A 22,053-nucleotide genomic window follows, 5' to 3' on the forward strand; every position below is an offset into this window, starting at 1 on the left:
ACCCCTAACGTTCACATCTAGAAACTGTCTGATAAATCAAGACATAGCCACATGGAACCAGCTGCTTTTTCATGCATTTTTCATTCAGGCATAGGCTGCAATTGGAATATTGCAGACAGGATACTGACACCAAGTTTGGAAATTCAAATTTCTGACAAGATTTATGTGACTATGCCACTCCGTGAGCTGCAGTTCACCTCTACAGTACCAGAACAAAACGCCTAATTGGATCCGATATTATTGCATGAAGATGCAATAACGACTAAGGCTAGTTTTCAAGAATAACCGATGTGTTCGGCATTTGAATGACACGGTATTTACTAAGGAATCTCATACCGTGTGTATTTCACAGGAGTCTGATAAGCCTGTCTTCACAAACTACTTTTTTCCTGGCTGTGAAATAGGCAAATGATCCCATTCGCTCTTTCACTGAAAAATGATATACAAGCAGCTTTCCCAAAAAGTAACAGCATGAAAATTTTTCCAGTATTGCACACAATTTCTCATTTTTATAGCTGTTGATTGAGTATGATGAGCTCAAATAGGACTTTTCTTGTAACTACTTTGGCTTGAATACTACAAGATCAAGGTAATGAGATTAGGAAATTCTATTTTAATAGGTGCTAGTAAAACACAAGATGAGGCTGAAAAGACCTCTTCAGTTTTACAGTGCAACACCAGAGGTCTCCCTCCTCCTTTTAGCATAGATATTGAATTTTTTCCTGGGCTATCTCAAGCCATTTTCTACTAGAAAAATCCACGTGAATTAGTAGCAGTACCAAAAGAGGAGGAAAAGACAACCAGAAATGCAGAAGGTACAAGATTTAATGCTGCTGATGCTATACACAGCATTTAAGGAACACAACCTACTGTGCAGCAGACCAAAGTAAACCAGCTTAACACAAATTATGGTCTGTTCATTTATACCAAAGACTGAGTAATTCAGACTCAGTAACCTCCTATGACAACACAGGTGTAAATTAATACTTAGAAAAGAAATGGTTAGAAAACTTTGTGTAGAGGAAAAAATAACCATGTATTAGGGTACAGCATAGAATGAAAGAGATTTTGTTCTGTTTCTTGAAGAGTTTTTGGATTAGTCTCAGGCAATTAGTCAGTAGATATATCTTGCTTCACACCTTCAAATAACTCAACATTTACTTTCTCCTTTTCTCAGTTTTCTCAAACCAACAGTAATTCTCCACTACTTCTTCCCTGGTTCTGAAAGCCCTCACTCCTGATTTTAGCTGGGCAGCTCATAGGGCACTTGGTTGTCATACCTGTCTACAACTCAGTGCAAGTCCCTCTAGAAATATCTTAAAATATTTCCAAACCTTATTCTTCACTCCCAAGAAAAAGTGAACTCACTAGTTAAAGGAACTGTTGCAATGGTTCAGGCTAAGTATAAAAATAAGCAAGAGCAGTCAGTCCTTCTGCCACCTCGGGGCAGCTACAGAGACACACGTGCTGAGGCACATCTTCCGAGCTCTCCCTAAAGGTCATCCATGTGCTGCCGGTTACTGCAGGATGATCTTACCACTCTTTCTCTCTCACACAAAGACAACCTCCTGCAGCTCACTTCTTTGGGACTGTAGAGCCACTAATGGTAGAAAATCACCATGTTTGCAAAAAAAATCACCATGTTCAACTACCAGGTTAAAAACTTTGCCTTCATTTCTTCTAGCTTTTACAAACAAAAGATCCTCTCTACCTTCTCCCACTTCTGGAAGTACTCACAGTCTGATTGTGCTCCTGTACTAAAGGGGTTTTGTTCATGCCCATTATGTCTTGGTTAACTGCAGTTAAAATCAGGAGTTCTTGTGATATCAGGTCACAATCTGAATGGAGTAGCTGAGTGTGAGGCTTAGCTGATTTCACTTTAACAAATCCTCAGAACAAAAATACCCTCTACCTCAGTGCATAAAAAAGAAAACTTTGAGTCCTCTCTGTGAAAAGAATTTTTCTTTGTCAGCAAAATGAATTGGCAGAAGCTGAATGCCATATTACAGCATCTGCAGAGCTTTCCCATGCAATACTGGGGTGAAGTGCTGGAAGCAAACAAGTCCCATTCAGTGTATTCAGGGCATATCCCAATGCTACAGAGCTGCAAACATTGAATATCTCAACTCACTCCCAGCCATGAATACTGTATCCATCTTCCCTTGTTTACCATTATCCAGAAAAATCTCATAGACAGGATTTATTGTCAGCTGTGCTTTTTTCTTCGGCATTTGGGCGTGAATAACATGTGAAAACTCACCCAACCATACGGGTATTCCTCCACTGAATGGTGTCCATGAGACAGAGGTCTCAGAAGTTCTTCTGGGCTCTACTTCTAGTGCCAGCTGAGACCTTTTGCCTTGGGCACGTCACTTAAAAACTTAAGGAAACAAGATTTGTGAAGTACCCTCAACGTGCACGTAATAAAAGCACTGATGCAATGAAGCTCCAACTACTGATTCCAGTGGGTGTAAATTAGACACTGTGAAGTACTAATGTATCAACAGAAATAAAGGAAAAAAGTGCAGGAAGGAAAAAGCCTCACACTTGCATCTCGATTGCACCTCTAATGACAAATGTAATCCAGGGTGATATAAAGATAAAAGCTTTGCCTTATTTTTACTTACCAGGTCAACACTGTTGTCTCTCTCCAATCTTGTAAGTTGTGAGTCCTTTTCTTTCTTCTTTTTCGGCTTCACCCTACCTTGATCTTTTAAAGCCCTGTTTTCATTCAAAAGCTCTTCCATTTTTTCCTGTAGTTTGATTTCAGCTAATTTCAGACTATAAACATGATGGCAAGATTCTTCCAATTTTCTTCTGAGAAAGTCTTCAGTATCTTGAGAGCACTGGAGTTCAGTCAGCAGGTCTGCCTGTTCTCTTCTGTTGTCCTCCTCTTTTTCCCTTAAGAACTTCAGATTTTGCTGAAATGTCTTGAAGTGACTTTTCATGTCATGCTCCACATTTTCAATGCAAGTTTTCAATTCCATTACTTCCACATCAGAATGTTTATAGCCCTGAGTCCCACTGAATGCTGATTCCAGCTTCTGCTGGAGATACTGCACCATTCCCTCTTCTAACTTGGATGTCAAAAGAGCAATATGGGCACTAAGATCTAGGACTTGCTTTTCCAGCCTAGATACCTCACCCCGAAGGTAACATTCCCTTTCTCTCAGCACTGCTGTCTGTTGTCTCTGCCTTTGTTTGTAGTGCTCAAAATACCCTGACTGGCTTTTTATTTCATCTTCTTTTGTCTTCAGCTGCTCCTGAAGCCACCGTAATTTTTCCTTTTGCTTCTTCTCTGACTTTTCTTGGTTTTCAACCTAGAATTTCAGTGAGTTGTATGGTTAATGTCCTAATACTAAATCTCTTCTTCCCTTATAATTTTTCTTAATTCTGCAATAATTCTGACCTTGTTTTCTGAAAACTCAGGAATGACATCAGTAGAAATTTTTTAAAGCCAGTAATATTTAGTGCATTTAAAGCAAAGCTGACCTACTGGTTTGTCATTTCATCCATCACTGAAACATCTCAGCAGGAAACAAACAAACAAACAAACAAAACACAAACTCACCCACATCTACTACATAAAATACAAGAAGTTTTCAAACACTTCCTTTTGCATGTTTTATAGTACACATGAAATCAAAAGAAACCTTTGAACTGGAATTCATACAACCAGCTCTGAACTCTACAGTAACATATCATTAACACTGACAGTAGTGTAGCACTGAGATATCACAGGCAGAGAAGCTGTGGTTCTATTATAGAAAACATAAAATGCACTTTTAGAGACCAAGCTTTTGCCCTTTGCCCTTCACCACACCTGTCATCTGTCAGCTCCTTTTATGAGCCCCCTAGAAAAGGAGAAAGGAACAGATGCCTTTTGAATCAGTTTGAGAAAGACTTTGGTATTTTCATTTGCACCGAAGTGTGTTTGAGCACAGAAACATACAGAGGTGGAAGATGTCAGCGAAAGACACAGGAGGCTTTCATGATTCACATGCTGCCCATGTTTTGAGCAGAGTAAGAGCCATCAGTATCATAGTGCCATTGTGGCAACTTTGAAGCAAGACTGAAGGCACAGAGACATTACTGTATTTCTTCAAGGACTTCCTTAGGTCAGTCTTTTTGATCTCCAGGATTTTCCTTTCTGAGGGGTTCACCAGCAAGGATGGGACAGGAGGGACACTAGGCTGAAATGTTATGCAAAGTCAGGTAGGTGTGGGATAATAGTTTGGTTAACTGTTGATGAGAATATGTGTATGTCTAAGTTTCCTGAGTCTTCAAAAATACATTTCACTTTTAAATAAAAAAGCAAAGACTATTGTTCATACTTATGAGTCATAATGCATGGTACTAGTGTCCTGTCAGATTATTCAACTTTGACTTAAAATGCTGAGACAATGAAAGTGTATTTTATGATAAACAGTCAAAAGACATTGTTTCACTGTAGACCGTCCCTGAATAACTTTTATTCCTTCAGTATTTTCATGGATCCATCCAATGAGCTGTTCAAACTGGGTGTTATCAGCCAACAGCCGACCTTTCTGAAACAAAACATTTACGTGCAGAAGTACTAGTACTCGGCAGAACTGAAGGCTTTCCACTGCAGAGCTGACAATTTCACAACAGACATGGGGAGGGGGAGTTGCAAGGGCATGAAATCAATAGTGGTAAGTTCTTGGCAATGAGGGAGCAGGCCAGCTTGCTCCACTGAAGGGCATTCTGCAGAGGAGGACTCACACTGGCGGGGCTCTGCAGAGTGGTGGCCCATACGACAGTGCATCACAGGAAAAAAGGCAAGACCCAAACCGATCTGGGAAAGCTGGAAGAGGACACAAAGCTAAGCAGGAAGCTTAAAGCAGCTGGCAACAGGAGGTGGGGCCCAGCCTGAAAATGCGTAAGCAATTCAAGAGTCGCATGACAGGCTGAGCAGCTGCATTTGATACAGAAAACAGGCTGTGTTGTGCTGTTGTATTGCATGTGGTAGGGAATAAAAAAAAAAAGCCTTTTTATGGGGCTAGAAAGATAAAGTCTGACCTAGGGAGAAGGAGTATGCTGAGTAGGTTCTGGGGAGAAAGAAGGAAGTGGGAGCGTACATCTCAAAGATCAAGGGCCCGAATGAGAGGAATAACGGCAGTGCTGTCAAAAACATTAGAGAAATGGAAAGTGGGGCAAAAAAGACCAAAAAGTTCTTCTGATTCTTCTGACTCTAGAAAAAGAGAAAGGCTGAGATGATTTATTACTTAAAAACAGAGAGGTCACTGAAGATGAGATTGACTTATAAATTATTACCACAAAGAGAAGCTATACTAGGTCATTTGAAACAATATCTTCCTTACCAAGCTGATCAGGTCCTCCCGAATGTCTCGCAGTTTCTCTTTAACACGCACATTTGCATTTTCAACCTGGTGCAACTTCACATTTAGTTGATCGATTGTCACTAGAAGTGTTTTGTGTGACAACTCCAGATCTTTCATCCTGTGATAGTGAGAATGAAGATCTTTGCTAAGTAAATACTACACAGTACAGTTCCAGATGGATAAGCAGTCATCAGCAATGCATCAACTTACCTTTATTTTTCCATTTTTCTCCCAACAATAAAGTACTAACAAATTGTTGATCACCAATAATAAACACTTAATTCTTAACAAGTCCACTGGGGTTTGCACATTATGCTGGAGACACTCAAAACTGTTAAAGACAACGTCTATGTTCATTCTCTCTCTCTGCTGGCTTAATATGAAGACCATAAGCAAATACATTTACAAGGTTAATATTCACTGAAGCTCGGCACGCTATATGTTTTGGTTTTAAATAAAGTTCTTCCCTTCTTCCCCTCCCCAAAATCTTTGTTAAAATAGGCCTATTCCTTCAAAAGCTTCTATTGCAAAAAAGTTTCATTATTATTTTGACAAAAAGCCCATTATTAAAACATTTCTGGCCAAATCCCCTGATGAATCAAAGCAATTAAGAAATTATACAAATAATTATTTTGAATGCCATTTATATTTTCTGTCCGTTTAATGACTTGGCTTTGTTTAGAACAGTGCAGTTGCTGAATATCAAAAACTTGATCTTATTATTCTAATCAACTGCATAATTAATGCTTAATGGCACCTTTAGTTACTGTAATGATTAGCATTAACACACTAAACTAGATGAAGCTTTCTGAAACAAGCAACTTTCTTTGCAACACAAAATTCCAAATTAACTCTTAACTTAAAAGAAAGGGATATATTTTACAAGCAGAATTTACACCTTGTGAATATTTAAGAATGAAACATCCTGAGAAATCTGTCTGGTTATTTGCTACAAGATTTTAGATCATGCTGTAAATCTGATTTAAGTAATAAAAAGAAAAAAACCTGAATATTGAATTTCTATTCTGACAGCTACACAAAACACTTATACATGCATCTTATCAGGCACCCTAAAGACATAAAGTCTTTCTTTTGGCTAGTTTTGCCAGCCAGTACATGGGGCAAAGGGGAGAGTACATTTCTCACATAACATCAATTCTGAATGAAAAAAAATCTTTTATTTACCTGTTTCTTAGGACAGACTCTGACTCCATGTAGTCCTCTAGAACACCTTTCAGTTTTTGTTCTGACTTTTCCAGCTCTTTTATTCTGAGGTTCAATTTCTCTTCTCCAGCACTGTTTACTTGTTCATCAGGTATGCTTGCATCTTCTAATTCCTGGAAAATCCAGGAAGTATCAATTTTAACATTGAAATTCAGGGTATCAAATCCTTCATTACTGGGCATTTTAATACAGTAACAAAATTCTTGTTCTCTCCCAGATGAAGGATCCATGATGAAAAAACACTAATTTATTAGGTTCTCAATGTACTGCAGTCTAAGCATGCAATAAAAGAGTCTAAGCCTCTGAAGATCAAATGAACAGTCCTTCTCGATTCTGAACACATTTATTATTTATGAGAAAGTCTCATTTCATTAGTCCCAAAGTAATTCAGTGTGTATGAAAGGAGCTGCAGTTCACATGAGATCCCCATAAAAGATTCAATTAGACTAATTCATGAAGGAATTAGGCATCAAAGTTTTGAAAAGAGGATAATTTTCTACTAAAGAGAGGAATTCATAAAATTGAGTACATTTATCATAAAAAAAAAATCGTACTTATTTTGGATAAATGTATGATTTTTTATTGTTTCAAGACATAAGATTAAAAAAGGATATTTCCTATTCAAAAGGAATATTTCGGAGAAACATTTCGGAGAAACATTCAGTATATTTCACAGGTATTTTGGAATTCTGCATTCAGTATTTTACTTGAAATTCTACTTCACCTCTCACTGGTTATGAAACCATGCCTAAAGGGAATTTTTAAACTTGGCCTTGGGAAGGCAAGCTAAGTTTGGTTGATTTCCTTTGCCTCTTTTAACAATAGCTCTAAAAGTTCTTCAGCCTGCAGTTTACCTTCATTTACGGAAACTCTCTTCAGTAAGTATAGCCCTATAACTGGCGTCTATGAAATGCCTTTGCTTTTGCTACATTTGTATTGATTTGGAATTGGATCTGTAATTGGAATTCAGCCACTGAGTTTGGACCTATTCTCCAGGAAACAATGCAATTACTTTTTTTCTTTACTTTATTTTTGTGAACAATTGCTGAATCTACAGGGCAAAGAAGAAGAAAAAAGTAACATTTGTTTTTGCCACCGAAGAGAAAAAAATAGCACAAAATCAGTGCAAAAAGAATAAACAAACAGTTTTTCTCTTATTGTCCCATGTTTTGATAGGTGTTATTCACACATATGGTGAATTACCTAACATTTTATTATTTTGGCCCACTGTATCACTCACTGGCCTTATGTCAGCCACACAAGGACACAGAGCTGCAAAGATTCAGCCACTCCTCAGTCCCTTGAGAAGCCATGATATTTAAAAGCTACAAGCGTGGAAAGACAAACAAAGTATAAATCCAAATGGACAACAAAGTTCAAACCACTTTGTGATCTTCTCTAGACTTACCTAGCCCAGTCCCTTCTCAGAGACCATGCATTCCTGAGACCTGTCAACATAATCATGGCTCTCCCCTGGCCTGTATAATTTGCCAAATGGAACAGTATCTTTGGTTTTTAGCTCCTTGAGACACTAATGTTTTCTCTGTATTTATTATTTGTACAGGGAATAGACATCCTGCTCCCTGACAATGGGCATCCCTGAACACCACTGCAAAAGGAACATATAATAATAGTGGACATATTGTTACTTTGCTTATTAACCATTTACAGTGGAAGCCAAGTTAATGTCATTTTTGTCTCTGCCCCAGTCTAGTATCCAACTCATAAGCTGTAAAAATAAAAATTCTTAGTCATATATTTAACAGAAAGTAGCCAACAGATAAAAATGGAGAGGATGGACCAGGTGGGAAATAAACTGACACTTAAAATCATTACACTGATTTCTACTCACATATTTCTATTACACGTTCTTGTTTGTAAGTGCACTTTCATTCACTGATATAGACATAATGAAAGTTAATACAACAGTTTCTAAAGTTGATCTCAAACCTCATGATCCATTAGGCCTCTACACTTCTGATGCTTCATCCTGAAAACTACTGAGTACTTCAGCATAAAACCAGGAAAGCTGTTACAACTGATATCAGAAACGAGAAACTTACTGTTTCTTTTTTCACTTATATAGCTGGGAGAGATGATTGAAAACCTGTGTCACAGAAAGTGAAAATCAGGCTCAGCATCTTGCATGGACTGAGTATGGTCATATCTGTTCCCAGCTCTACAATAAATATCAATATGCAATGGATAGCAAGACTGGAAAGTTTTCCAAAACTACAAATTCTGCTAGCTCATCATAGAATAAAAATATCATGAATGTCGTGGAAAATGTCACCCAAATCAGCCAGTTTCTTTAAGAAAACTGTCACATGTAAATTACAATGTAACACATAAAAAAATAGAAAAACGAAACTGCTCATACCTTTTCTGCTTTGTAACAAGACCATCTTCTGTCTCTGCTGTGCGCTTACCGTTGCAGCCACATGCTCTGACCCATCCCATGTTTGTGCTTATAGTTTCTTTTCCAAAGCAGTGATGAGCAAAACTATGTCTATGAGAAGAAAGAGTGTTTCTTTGCCAAGTGAATCACACTTTCCAATTTCTGCTCCTTCATCAGCAGCTGGTTTGATTATCCCAAGCTGTGTTTATCTCCAGTTCTGGTCCTTCTCTTCAGAGTAATGCCAAAACCCTTTCTTTTGCAGTGAAAACCTCATTTTTCCACATTCTATCATCACACCGCTAAAAGCTTTAACTAAACCATGAAAAATCTGTATTTGAAAACACATTCTCTAAATGCTTGTTCCTTTTGAACAACACATTGTCAGCAACACATTCTTTTGGGGATCGGCTTTCCAAACTTCTGCATGATCCTTGTTTCCAATTTAAATTGTGCTTTGTACCAGGAAACAGGGTTATTCAGACCCTCACACGAGCCACAGTTTGCTGCATCTGACTGAATTAATCTTGTGGAGTGCTTCAGCTCGTTCAGTGGGTAAACGATCTTGTCTGGTGATTCTTTGTGAAGAGTACATTTTTGGTCTTACTTCAGAGCCTAAAAATTATCTGAGAAAACTGCCTTCTTTTGAGGTTGATTCCTGCACCTCCAACAGTGAGATACTCAGTTGCTATGACAAGTCTTTTCCTCAGCTTTCTTCGTGCTGCCTTGATTGTTCTTTGCCTTATGTTGGTTTTTTCAATCATCATTTCCACTTTATCTGATGTATTATTGCAACCATCTTATTCCACTCTACGTCCATGTTGGAGTTCAGTGTGTCCATGGGAGCAGACTTGTTTCTCTGTAGCTTTTTATGTAGCCTTTGTAACACAAAGATGATTTTCAAGAAAATATGAGCGAGGAGAAGGTTATCTTTTAATATTGTGCTCTTAATATTTTCAGCTTGCCTCAACATTCCAGAAATAATTAAAATTATCTATTTCTTCATATTGCTTTTCCAGCTCTGAAACAACGATTTGCTTTTCCCTCTTTGAAAGAAAAGCCTAACCTTTTTGAATGTTCTAACCATTCTCCATCTTAAACAACTCTTGTCAACTTTCATTTTTTCAATCTGTGCTTTGCCCAAAATTATTCTTGCAGTTCAGGTGGTCAATGTCCTTGACTGTTTATCTACCTCTGCTTGTTGAGGTTGTGCCATTTTTGCTTCCTGGTAGCTAATGTCAACATTTTTTTATTTTACCTAGGAGGATGCCATGATTTTAAAATATTTGTTTCCAACTACTTCTCTGCTTATCACATTCATCTACACACCCATTTCTTCTTTCTTCTTGAAGAGATAACTGAGCACAGCGCATCATGCATTCTCTTTTCCTGACCTCTTGGACCACCTCAGGACCTTCCATTCTCCCAGTGCTATCTTTACAAGTTATTGCTTCAATTTTCAAGAAACATTCAAAAAATCATTTCTCCCATGCAGTTCTTACCCTCTTCAAAGTTTTCTTTCAACCACTGTGGGGTTGTAAATCTGTATTTGTTTCCAACTTTGAACAGTTTTTTTCCCGTCAGCTATTTACTATAAAGAACTTATTGTCAAACACTTAGCTTTTTTATATAGATATTAAAAAGGAGATTTTGTGTTTCCTGGGTGAAATGCAAACCACGTTTGTTGAAAGCATGCAGTATGGAGACAAAGATCTCAGTACTGTAAGAAAACCATTTGGTAGATAACAGTTCACATAGCAGCCAGTAATTGCACTTGTATTTTTTTCCAGTGTTTGATTGGTGTGAGAGTGTAAATTCTGTTTAGATTTGTTTCAGTGTTTATGATGTGCTGGTCCTTATTTGATTATCAAATCATTCCAGCTTGAAGCTATATCTTTAAAAAAATCTCTAATTTTAAATTCAAATATTTTGCAGCTTCGAGTATTATGCAAACTGTTTTATGAAAAAAATGCACCAATTTAAAGCTGCTCAATAAATATTTTCTATATTTTTGCACGTGGACTCAGCTGTTCACTCCATAGGTTCTTTTAATAGCCTGTATACGAAACAAAAACAAAAACAGAAAACAAAACCAACAAAAAAAGAAAAAGTCTGCTGAGCTTTAGATAGATAACATGAATTTAGAAATAAGTGTTGGCATCCAGCCCTAAATTCACAGATACCACAATCTCTTTCTAAAAGTTTTATATTAGTTTCAAAATAACAAGAATCAAAATTACTGTCAGTAAACCATTTGGTTTGCCTTGAAATAATGAACAATGTCCAAGAGTCCAAATATAGTTAAGTCTCTTAAAACAGGCTTTGCTGTGTTACATTAATCAGAGACAGATTCACCTCTGGCAAGATGAGTTAAAGGAAATTACCCTCCACACTCGCACCACAATATGATGTGCACTCCTAGAAAAGTGAGAGTTGAGTAGCTATACGGCTATACAGCCATTACCCCCATGTTATCCCTTCAAAATGCTTGTCAGCAACCTTGAATTTAACTGCTTAGATTGTTGCTGTTAACAGGAAGATTAGCAGGTTATATCAGTGCAATGTATTTTCTGGAGACTAATTATACCTTTTTTTTTTTTTTTTTTTTTTTTTTTTTTCTTTCCCCAGAGAGGACCCATAATACCACCAGCTATATCAGCATGGAAGCCTATAGATCAGGCCTAAGCCTTGAATTCATAAAAGTTTTTGAACTAACAGTATTTCAAAATATTTTAAATGGAATTTTAAAAATGCTGTTGATCTCACTAAGCTTATAGAATGTTTATAAAGTGTCTCTTAACTTGGCCAGTATACTTTTCACAGTATTTATAAACAAATATGTTAAACCAGATGTTAGCACCTCTAACTGGGATTGGAGTAAAAAAGCTGGATAAAGCTCAAAGACAATAATTTAGTGGCTTCCTTTAACATTACTCTTTCAAACTTACATTAACGAAAATAGCATCTATACTTTCTGATCTCCACAGAACAAAAAATACAACTCAAACCGTAGTAAGGTGAATAGTGTACCACAAGGCTTCTCCTTTCTTCAAACACATCTCCATAAGCATATGCTCAGTTTTTGACAAAATAAAGGAAATTTCAAAAGGAACGCTCAAAATGCTGTAAAAATATTGCTCAATTTCAACTAATTTTCAACACTCATCTAGCAACCAAAAGAAAGCTACTGCACTTGTAAAAAATCTATAATACCCTTGGATTACATTTCACCCATATGCATCTACCATCATTTTATTGCAAAATATAAAACATATGCAGCAATGCTCTTAATGAAATACCAGAGCCAGTTTGCAAGAGCATGAACAGAAAGATGATAAATGAACATACTGGGAGCTGAATAAACCCCCAAAAGAGCCCATGATAATACAGGTCTGATTTTTCAAAAGTACTTGTGATCTGTGCAGAAGAAAATACTGTGTTTTAAGTTTAATGTAAGGTAAATTAAATAGGTTTTTTGGGTACCTATTGTCATCATACTTCTTCACCATACAGTACTTGAGAGCAGTGTCAAAGAGGTTGATTAACCACATCTCCTACTATAAGGAGATTGCATGAACATAATTCACAGCAGATTCCAAAGAAGAAAATACTTGGAAAAATTGTAAAGGTAAAAACATTGTGTATTTTCAGTTAGAAAAACAAAACAAAACAAAACAACAACAGCAACAACAGAAAGACTGTGTAAATATTCAATAGTTTTAAACCATAGCTTAATCCTCTAACAGTTAGGTTGTTGAGTTACCATCCTTACTGAAAGGCAGTGTGCAAGTTGCATTGATCCAGGGAAGAGGGCTAGGACTGATTTTCTAAATTGTATTTCCCTCTTGTTCTGTGTGAAAGGTGAGCATTGCCAATATAGCTCCTGTTATAGCTGAAGAAATTCATTCTGTCTTTTGCATTGAGCTGAAAGGACCAGGACACTGTGGAAAGGATAGTGGGAATGATGGTAGTGTCTCCAGGGAGACACGGAGGTTTCTTATCCTCGCCCTTTCCATGTTGCATGGGCACATGGAGGGTCAATCACATTGCAACCTTCACATCACCTCATAAAAGGGAAATTAGGTTATTATTTCCTAAGCTATTTTTTGGCTTCAAGGATCTTGAGGAAGTAAAATGAACCCCTTTTTTGCATGGATGGTAATGCTTACAGGGCTTTTTAGAAAACAAAACTGAAGACCAAACAGTGTTCACCACCTCTCCATCCTGCATGACAGAAGGTAGGATCCTACAGCAATACCTGAACTTTTAGACAAAATGTACCTGCTCTGCAGAATTGAAAAGCACCCACTGCAGTTAGGGCAGTCAGTATCTTAGAATACAAAATCATCTCTCATTGAAAACTCAATGACTTTCTGCAGAAGTCTAGAAAGGTAACTCAAGGCATCCAAGTCAGATTTTATAGGTGACTTCCTCTCTGTAAAAGCAAAACCAGTATACCCTCCCCCAAGGTTTCAGGGTCTTATGAAGACGATTCTCAAAACGTGGCAAAATCTAAGAGCTAAAAATTGAGTACAAAGAAATATAAAGAATACCAACCACACGTCTTGGCTCAGTTGTGTCATCAAGGCCACAGAATGAATGCTAGTGAAAAAAACAAAAAAAGGAACAAAAACTATAACATAAGATCAAAAGAAAATGAGGAAAAAAGAAAAGAAAAAAGATGTAAGATATGTAATATGAAATCCAATGACATTACAGCAGTTAGTCTTATATCAATATTAATTGAGTTGATCTGAAAGAGAGATACAGTATACCAATCTTACTCTAAAAAGGGGTAATGGTACAAAATTCAGTATTTGACGGCAGCTTTACAAATGGTAACATTTGTGGATCATGTAACTTCAGAAATATTAGGTTTGGCTCTGTGACTCAGTTAAACAAGTAATTACACACCTGAAAGCTTTCCTGAACCAAGACTTGCCAAGCCAAGGGTACAAACTAAATGCAACTTAAATGGTAGAGAATCAGTTACGAGAAAAGCACGACATGGTTAAACAGCACTTGTTCCTCATGTATCAACTTGTAGAACAAAACTGAGATTTTACATTATTCGTTTGCAGGACAGTTTGCTGAAGAACCTATAGGGCAAAAATTTTGTCATCCTCATGTTCTGATTTGACAGAACTTTACATAAAACTTAAAAATTGATTCAATTTCTAAAGGAAAATAAAAAGCCATACTCCTGACACAGTAACTGCAACCAGCAATGAGGCTCAGCTACAAATACTGCCCTTCCTTCAGAAGCAGAAGACTTCTCTCCACAAGAAATTATTGTGCTTAGTATCAGTGGCATGTAGGTATCAGTCTGCACCCACTGACATATTAAACCTTCAGAAGAACAATGAGGAAGAAGTATATCATTCATTGATTCTCTGAAAACACAATCTTCCTTCGGGCTGTCAAATTCAGAATGGGATTTAATCCCAAGGAGAAAAAAAATCAAATGTAATACAGATACAGGGAGCCCTCCACCCACCCAGGAGTTGAAGGATAACAGAAAATGAGGAAGCATTTTTGAGGTCTCCTGCTAATGTAATGTTAAGGCAAAGAGAACATTAATCATTTTACCTCATTACCAGCTTTCTGCTAAGCTTGTGATTAAGCAGTTCCTTTCGAATATTTTTCCCATCCATTGCACTGATGAACCAGCACAGATAATGCTAACTTCCATTTTCAAAATTAGTAGTCTGTCTAATCCAATACCTACTCTGTAAACTGTAATGGTAATGATTAAAGGCTTACATTTTGGCAATAGCAACATCTAGAGATTTTGATGTTTTAGAATAGGTGGATAAACACTAATATTTGCAATAATTAACATGTAGAGATATCACCTATCCCTCAAGGTTTCTCTACCTTGAGGAGTTAACTGTAGCATCTTAGACATCACTAGCTGCTAGGCAGGAACATTGTCAAGTACAGAAGAGGTCCGGGCCAGAAGAGGGCAAAGGCACCAAAAGAGCCCTTTAAGGGGCAGATACTGCCTGTGTTTCTCTGCTAGTGGAAATGGGGACCACTGCCTCCCCGATGGGTACAGACAGACTAGCCCCAGCCAGGGAGCAGTGGGGGTGATGTAAAGTGACAATTAGCAACAGCTGCAGACAGCCCAGCTCCTCACAGCTCTTCTCCTGGCTCTTCCACAAACCCAGCTGGATATCATGGTTCAAAAAGTGCAGGACGAGCTACTGCAGAGGGGAGACAACGACTGTGGGAGCAGAAGGGTCCAAGGAAGCTGCTGAGGGAATTGGAGTAGCTGCTAGAAGCGCAACGTCCCCAGAGGGTGACAGAGGGGGAACTGCCACGTCCTGAGAGCAGCCAAAGGGACGGTGAGATTAGTGAAGGGTGAGGAAGAAACCTTCCCACATCCAGTGCACTGCTCCTCAAAGCCTCTCTCAGTTCTGCAAACTCCACTGACCTCTTTCAAATCCCATTCAGAGTCCTCCAAATGCTTTCCTTTTGTTCTTTTATCCTGTTCTGATCCCAAAAGAAAAAAAACAATAACTGAAAACTCCCCTAACTTCTCCATTCAGCCCAGCGGCAGGTTTGCACACATATGTACTGGAGAAAATGAACGTGAGATGATGTGACTCATCTTGGGATCTAGGCACTGGTTTAACAAAAGCAACGTAACTAAAACACTTTGCTAGAGCTTAGAGAAAGCTCCATTGCCAGCCTATGCCCTGCAGAACAGCCTAAACTCCACAGATCTGGGAAACACTTGAGCCCACAGTCCAGGAACCTTGTGCCATCTCTTGCTTGGGACCACAGTGACCCAAACACATTTGCTGTCTTAAGCCTCAGTCAGAGCTGCTTCAGAAGATGAGAAAATTTGGATTTGGGATATTAATTTGGAACTTGTTTCTATCTTAAAGCAAGAAATATTTGTTTTGCACTGTTTGCCACATGCACCTTATTAACTTTTTTTAAAAATTTCAATATTTGCAAGTTTTGCAAAGCAGTGTTATCCGAAGAACAGGTATCAGCTAACTGCTTCTGTCAGAGACAAATCTTTATGACATTTCTTGATCTAAACCACAGCAAATCCTCCCCTTTCTAGTCTAGTGTCTTTCCAGACCCCTTGATTCCTTTCTGTACTTGATAGAAAACCCAGACAGCAAATAATTTTGAGCAGATTAGGTACGGAGCTTCATTTCATGCATCAATGACTTGAACTCAAATTTTATCTTTCTTGTTTTAAAATAGATTTAATGATACTATGTTAAGTACTATTAACATCAATGCAACAAAGAAAAATAAATTAGTACAGAAAAAAAAAAATCCATTGGCATTGCCCAGGCATTTATTTACCTTTTCCTCAATTTCTTTGAGTTGCCTCTTTTGAAGTTCTATTTTATCTTCTAGTTCTCGAATTCGCTGGAACAGAAAAAAGCAAAGTGGAAATTATTATATCTAATTTGAAAAGTATATGAATCAAAAAGCTAAGAAAGAGTTTAAAAAATAAGGGAACAAATGGCCATTATTAATGTAACACTTTCTTTACAGTTATATTAGGCATGTTCATGGCAGGATTGCTCCACGTTTCCGTGAAACCATGGCATTTTAAGCAAGCTGCACATTTAGAACATCATGTTTACTACCAGGAAGCCTAATCATCACCACTCATTAATCATAATTTTAACATATACACACAATTAGCACATTCCAATTAGCACCAAAATTCTTAGAAGTACACCGCTTCTTTCTCTGCAACTGTCAGAAGTTTTTCTACTTACCTAGACAGTCAGCAGATTATACTATTATATTTCATTTTAACTCTCTATTTTCATTTCCTATAAAACATAACTATGCTTCTGGCATAGTCACACCATAGCAGGAAAACAGAGCACACAGATTTTCAGATCATCACCAAGACACCATCCAGAGATTCAGCTCCAGCCTGTTACCAGAGCCACCTCCCACCAGAGTCAGAGGGAATGTCTCCTTCAGCATAGCTCTCCATAATTTTAAGGATTTTCCTTGTTCAGTTCCACAAAGGTTCTCCAAAAATATGACTGTTGTTGGGTCTACATATCCTATTTTATTTCTGTCCTCTTGTTTCCTTTCTGTAAGTTATTCTTCTTTTCTTTTCCTTTTTTTTTTTTTTCTTATTTTTCTGGGCTTCTACATTAAGAAGATTCATTTTATTACACTTTTAGTATATTGTACTTGTTACAGATAAAATAGGTTCATAATTTTTTTTTTTTTTTTCAGCAGAAACCTGGCATCTCCTACTAGCAGCCACTGGGAATCAAGGAGCAGCTTTATACTATCAGCGTTTTTTCAGGATTAACTATCTGACCTTTGCCTGGCCTACAATAGTTACGGTTATTAACAGTTCCTGAACTTCAAAAGAGAAATTATCATCCAGTCTACTTTCTATACATAGGCCAATAAAATTAATGTAGCAGCTGCTGCACCACTCCGAAATTATTTTATTACTCCCAAATTGATTTGAACAATAGTATCTCTTTCAAAACAACATCCAGTCATTATTTATAAACCTGTGTGACCAACTGACATCAACAGTTGATTAGCTGCATTCAATTCAAAGACCTCAAATAGCAGGGAATGCCCCACACTCATGGTAGCCCAGGACAGTCGCAGCAAGGCAGCAGCTGATCCAATGACCATTTTGTATTGGTTTTGAGAACTATGGAGTTCAGCTTGAACATTTCACATCTAACCTGGAGCTACCCCAAAGATGAGGTACATCCACCCTGCAGTTCACCTTCCGTTAGGGCATACGACTCTCCACACAAATATTGCAGACAGGTCACAAGCAATAGCTTTGTTATTGGTGCTGCTGTTTTACAAGAAAAGATTTTGTTTAAATGACTGTTTTGAATATTATGCAGTCAGAATAAGTCAATCAAAACCTCCACTGTATCATGCTGCATTGCTCAGAGATTTCCCCAGATAATATAAAAGCACAAACCAGATTAGCCTCGCGTGACGCTAGGGCATGCAGCTTTGCTGGCAGTAACAAATGCCCCGAGCACAGCTGTATTAATTTCACTTTTCCTCTATTGCATTTGAATTGACTTATATTTCATCTGCTTCCTGCTGAAGGCAAGTCTATCTCTCAAGCAATCATCTTCATATACTGTATGTACCAGGAATATTACAATCACTGTAAAAAGCCATGGGATGAGAAGCAGGCAGATGTAATCACCTCTGAGATCTCTGGTCCATCAGGTTACACTCTTGTTTCTCTCCCACTCATTTTAGTTATGCTGATTGCTACTTACAACCACATCCCAGAGCTGAGTGACAGACTTCAATTCTTTGGGGGTCCTGCTATGCTCTGTGATAAAAGTTGACCATGGTGAGATTAGTGGAGAGAAGCAATATTTTAAAATACCATTTTCACCTTCAAGATTTATCATGTGAGATATTTTTTCAATATCTGCTGAGAACTCTCCTCCAGAAAAAAAGGAAAACAAAAAAGCCCTCAAACATCTAATGGCTTTCTCACCTCAGGGTTTATAGCAAGTGCTCTTTTCTAAAAGAACATGTTAATTAGGACAAGATGGCATTTTTCAGATTTGGGAATTCAGTTAATTAAGTACAAATTGAGATGTTATTATTCCCTTATGAATTTTTAATCTTTTCAAAAGATTAGAGCTATTCAGCTATTCTCTCCAGCTATTCAGAACAGTTGTAAAAAAAAGGGCTGAGGCTTCTGTTTTCCAATTTCCACCCATAACCCATCATAATTGTTAAATTTTGTGAGACAAAAAGATAGTTTTAAGGTGAAGAAATATACACTTTCCTAAAAATCAGTTTAAATACAAAGACAACTTAGCAATTAAAAGGGAATACACATAGGATTGAATTTCTTAGCAGTGAAAGTCTACCAAAAAAACCTCGAAACAACTAGATTTATGTCAGTAAGGCAGTTATACAGGGTGGATATAGTGTAGGGCAGATATTTACATGTATACGTGTCCAGACTTGCCACCTAAGGATAATATGTTGAAGACAGGTGACTAGTGTTTAAATAGCTAGTATTCCCCTCATATGAGTGGAAATCATAGTGACAGAAGATTTATGATGCAAATGAGTAAGATTTTGTAACCAGCTTCTTTATTACAGAAATTAAGAGTTCAAACCTAGACAGGTCAGAATTTGTTCTAAAACACAACTGCAAGCTGGAATTTACCATCAGGTATCAAAGCTTGGGGTTGTTTACTTGCTTTCCCCTGGAGTATTGTAGGAAGGATTATCCAGGAGGATGAAGTGGGCGTAGCTATTCACATCAATATCCTCTGATTGCACAGGGTCAGCACTGGAAGATAACCAGCCTAGCTCAGCTATTTATACATCTTGAAAAATCTGATTTAACTCAGTTCTTTCCATTTAGCTGCAGAGATGGCCTTAAATATATATATATATATATATTCGATATATTGGCAGCAAAAAACAGATTTACATCTGCATATAGTATTTAACACATAAAAATAATTATTCTCCCTCGTTGTACCTATCTGCGTTTACAGCATTGTCTTGATCATACAAAGATAACAATTTCCAAAATATGACTTTAAAAAATACATGTAAACTACATGCAATAATCCTAGCTTTAACAAAAAAAGCATCTTCTAGAAGTAGCAAGAGATGTTCCTCAGTCAAAGGTTATATTAAACTACCGAGAAGGAAATTGCACGAAAATTACACATACTAATTAAGACCAAAGGCAGGACTGCCTGAGATGCAGTATAAGCATTTACATCTTTAGCTACTGTTCCTTTTATTTGCAACAATTAGCAATCAAGAAGCTGTGGACTCATCCTCAGGTTTTCAACGCTTGATTAGATGCTTTCAATGAATTCTGATTTGTTTATGTTTGCAAAAGCATAACTGTGACAACAAATCACGCAGAACTATTTTATTATTATCAAGAAATTCTACCTACTTGCATGCTTCAGGGCATAAATCGACGATCAGCAAGCCAAGCTTCTCCTACTATGTCATACAGAGTTATAACAGCTGTGCTATAAAAGATGCATTCAGCTCTATCCTTGACAAGGCTCTCAGGAACCTTGCAGGGTAAATCCAGAGCATTTTCAACTGCACAAAAGACTATGTGAGAAAGCAACAAAATCTACTATCTTGCTATGAAAACATTGAGAAATCTTGGTTGAGAAGAAAGGCACAGGCCGTTCTTTTGTTTATTCTCATTTTTCAAAAAGGAAGGGACAGAAGACACGGATAGATAATCTAACAGTGCTTATGTTTCCTTTAAACCCCCTAGCATTGGTCACAGTCAGAGCGAGGATTAGGGACAAAGTGAGTGGTGTTCTGCTGGGTTCTAGCAATTCCTATGTTCCTGCAATTAATAGCTGCCCCTCAGTCACGAGTGCACCTTTTCGGGACTGACAGGATTCATGAGACTAACACTGTGTTGTCAAATCATGGGGCCATACAAAGGAATTACTGTAGGCAAACAAAGAGCCACAGTCAGACAAAAATAGTGCAATGATACTGCAGCTATGAAAAAGAGTGCAAATGTTAGGGACATGGGCTCTTAGCGCTGTCCACCTCAACCACATTCAAAACCAACCTGCCAAAACAATGAATACTAATCTGTCATTGATTTTATTGCAATAGCAAATAAAACCTCACAAAACTTTATGATGATGGACGGGTAGATTTGTAAATACTCCCTGTTACTACCTTCACCCACATGGAGCTCTCCCGAGTTTTGGAAAGAGGATTAGACAAGCATCCATTTCAGTATGGCAGGCACCTACTTGATAAATCATCCTTCCACTAGCAATGAAGTTTGCTGCCACTTCTGAGTAAGTGCTTGCAAGCAGACAGAAAGCAGCAGGGGCTGAAAGGGCCCTCCTGTTGTCTGCATTAACAGCAGATGGCTCTGCCGGCCAAGCTACGGCTGGAACAGCAACCTCAGCTGTCAGGCATGGGGCTCAGCTGTGAAATCCATTTGCATTTCCAGACAGCTACAGAACAAAAACGCTAAAGACTTACAATATATTCCTCACTTATTACTTAACTGCAATTTGAACAGACTTTTAAGTTTCATTATAAAATTTTTCTTAGTAGTAGTTACATATACATTATATATACAAAGGTAGGTGGCACAGCTACAACCCTGATGGACAGCCTAAAAATGCTAACAATTAGGTAAGGGAGAGAACATCCAGAAAGTTCAGGCAGCTAAAGCATACGTTTCCTTTGGAAGTCTATAGTGCAAAGACAGGCATATGACTGAAAGTCTGCTAAAGCACCCATAACATGGCACTATGTAAGACATTACTGAACAGACCCGTAAAAGGGAAGTTTACCATCAGTCATTTCCAATTGTATAAATTGCATATTCACTGACTGCAGTGATCATATACTGCCCTTCCTCTTCAATCCAATGCTTGGAGAGCTCCCAAACACAAAGGGCTGTCAAATTGCCCAAAAGCAGGAGATTAAACATTTTTCTCAGCAGAAGATTCCTAATGTGCAGAAGATTCCTCCTAAATGCTCACAACCCTCATTTCCTACAACCCTCATTTCCTTTCACCTCATGATGGGAAGTTCATCTTTCTAGAAACAGGATACACTTCTTGAAGTTCAATTATTCACTTAAGCAATTACTTCCCTTTGGTAAACTTGGATGGCAATTGCCTTTAGCGTGTATCTTCCAGTACTGGTAGGGAAATTAAGACAAGTCAGCTCTTCCTTTCTGAACTAACAGAGGGCTAAGACACCAAGATGGGACTACGCAACATTATTACTCCCAGCAGTCCTGACCTTCCTCCAGAAGGGGAGTCTCTAAGTTCACATGAAGCATTGCTTTATAGGTAGTATGCTGCCTGAGCTGGCCTATGTGGGACAATTCAGGTGTCTCTGAACCTACAGCTCAGTTTTCCTGATAGTTGGATAATTTCCCTAGAGATTTTTGTTTTCCAAATACATCCAAACTCAGCAAAAGGCTAGATAACCCTAGATGCAAATTCATTATTGTCATGAATCCCTTGTACAAAGGTGCAAAAAAAAAGGGATAATACAGTTTTTAAAACTGAATTAAAGTCAATG

The 22,053-nt window shown here is 37.8% G+C and overlaps 1 protein-coding gene across 16 annotated transcripts in view; it reads right to left on the reverse strand.

Annotated features, from left to right (window-relative positions):
• Positions 1–6,592: 6,592 nt before the first annotated feature.
• The window catches only part of JAKMIP1 (janus kinase and microtubule interacting protein 1), a 108,544-nt gene continuing 93,083 nt past the window's right edge, over positions 6,593–22,053 (reverse strand). For all 16 annotated transcript variants that reach the window (XM_082314823.1, XM_082314824.1, XM_082314818.1 and 13 more), the window contains 4 exons: positions 16,312–16,377; positions 13,540–13,584; positions 8,968–11,038; positions 6,593–6,700 (listed from right to left, as the gene is read on the reverse strand). In XM_082314823.1, the coding sequence (XP_082170949.1) occupies positions 11,006–11,038; positions 13,540–13,584; positions 16,312–16,377 (144 nt within the window). In that variant the 3' untranslated portion in view covers positions 6,593–6,700; positions 8,968–11,005. The remainder of the gene's footprint in view (positions 6,701–8,967; positions 11,039–13,539; positions 13,585–16,311; positions 16,378–22,053) is intronic.

This window comes from Platalea leucorodia (genome assembly GCF_965183815.1).
Source record: "Platalea leucorodia genome assembly, chromosome: 6".
Taxonomy (NCBI): Eukaryota; Metazoa; Chordata; class Aves; order Pelecaniformes; family Threskiornithidae; genus Platalea; species Platalea leucorodia.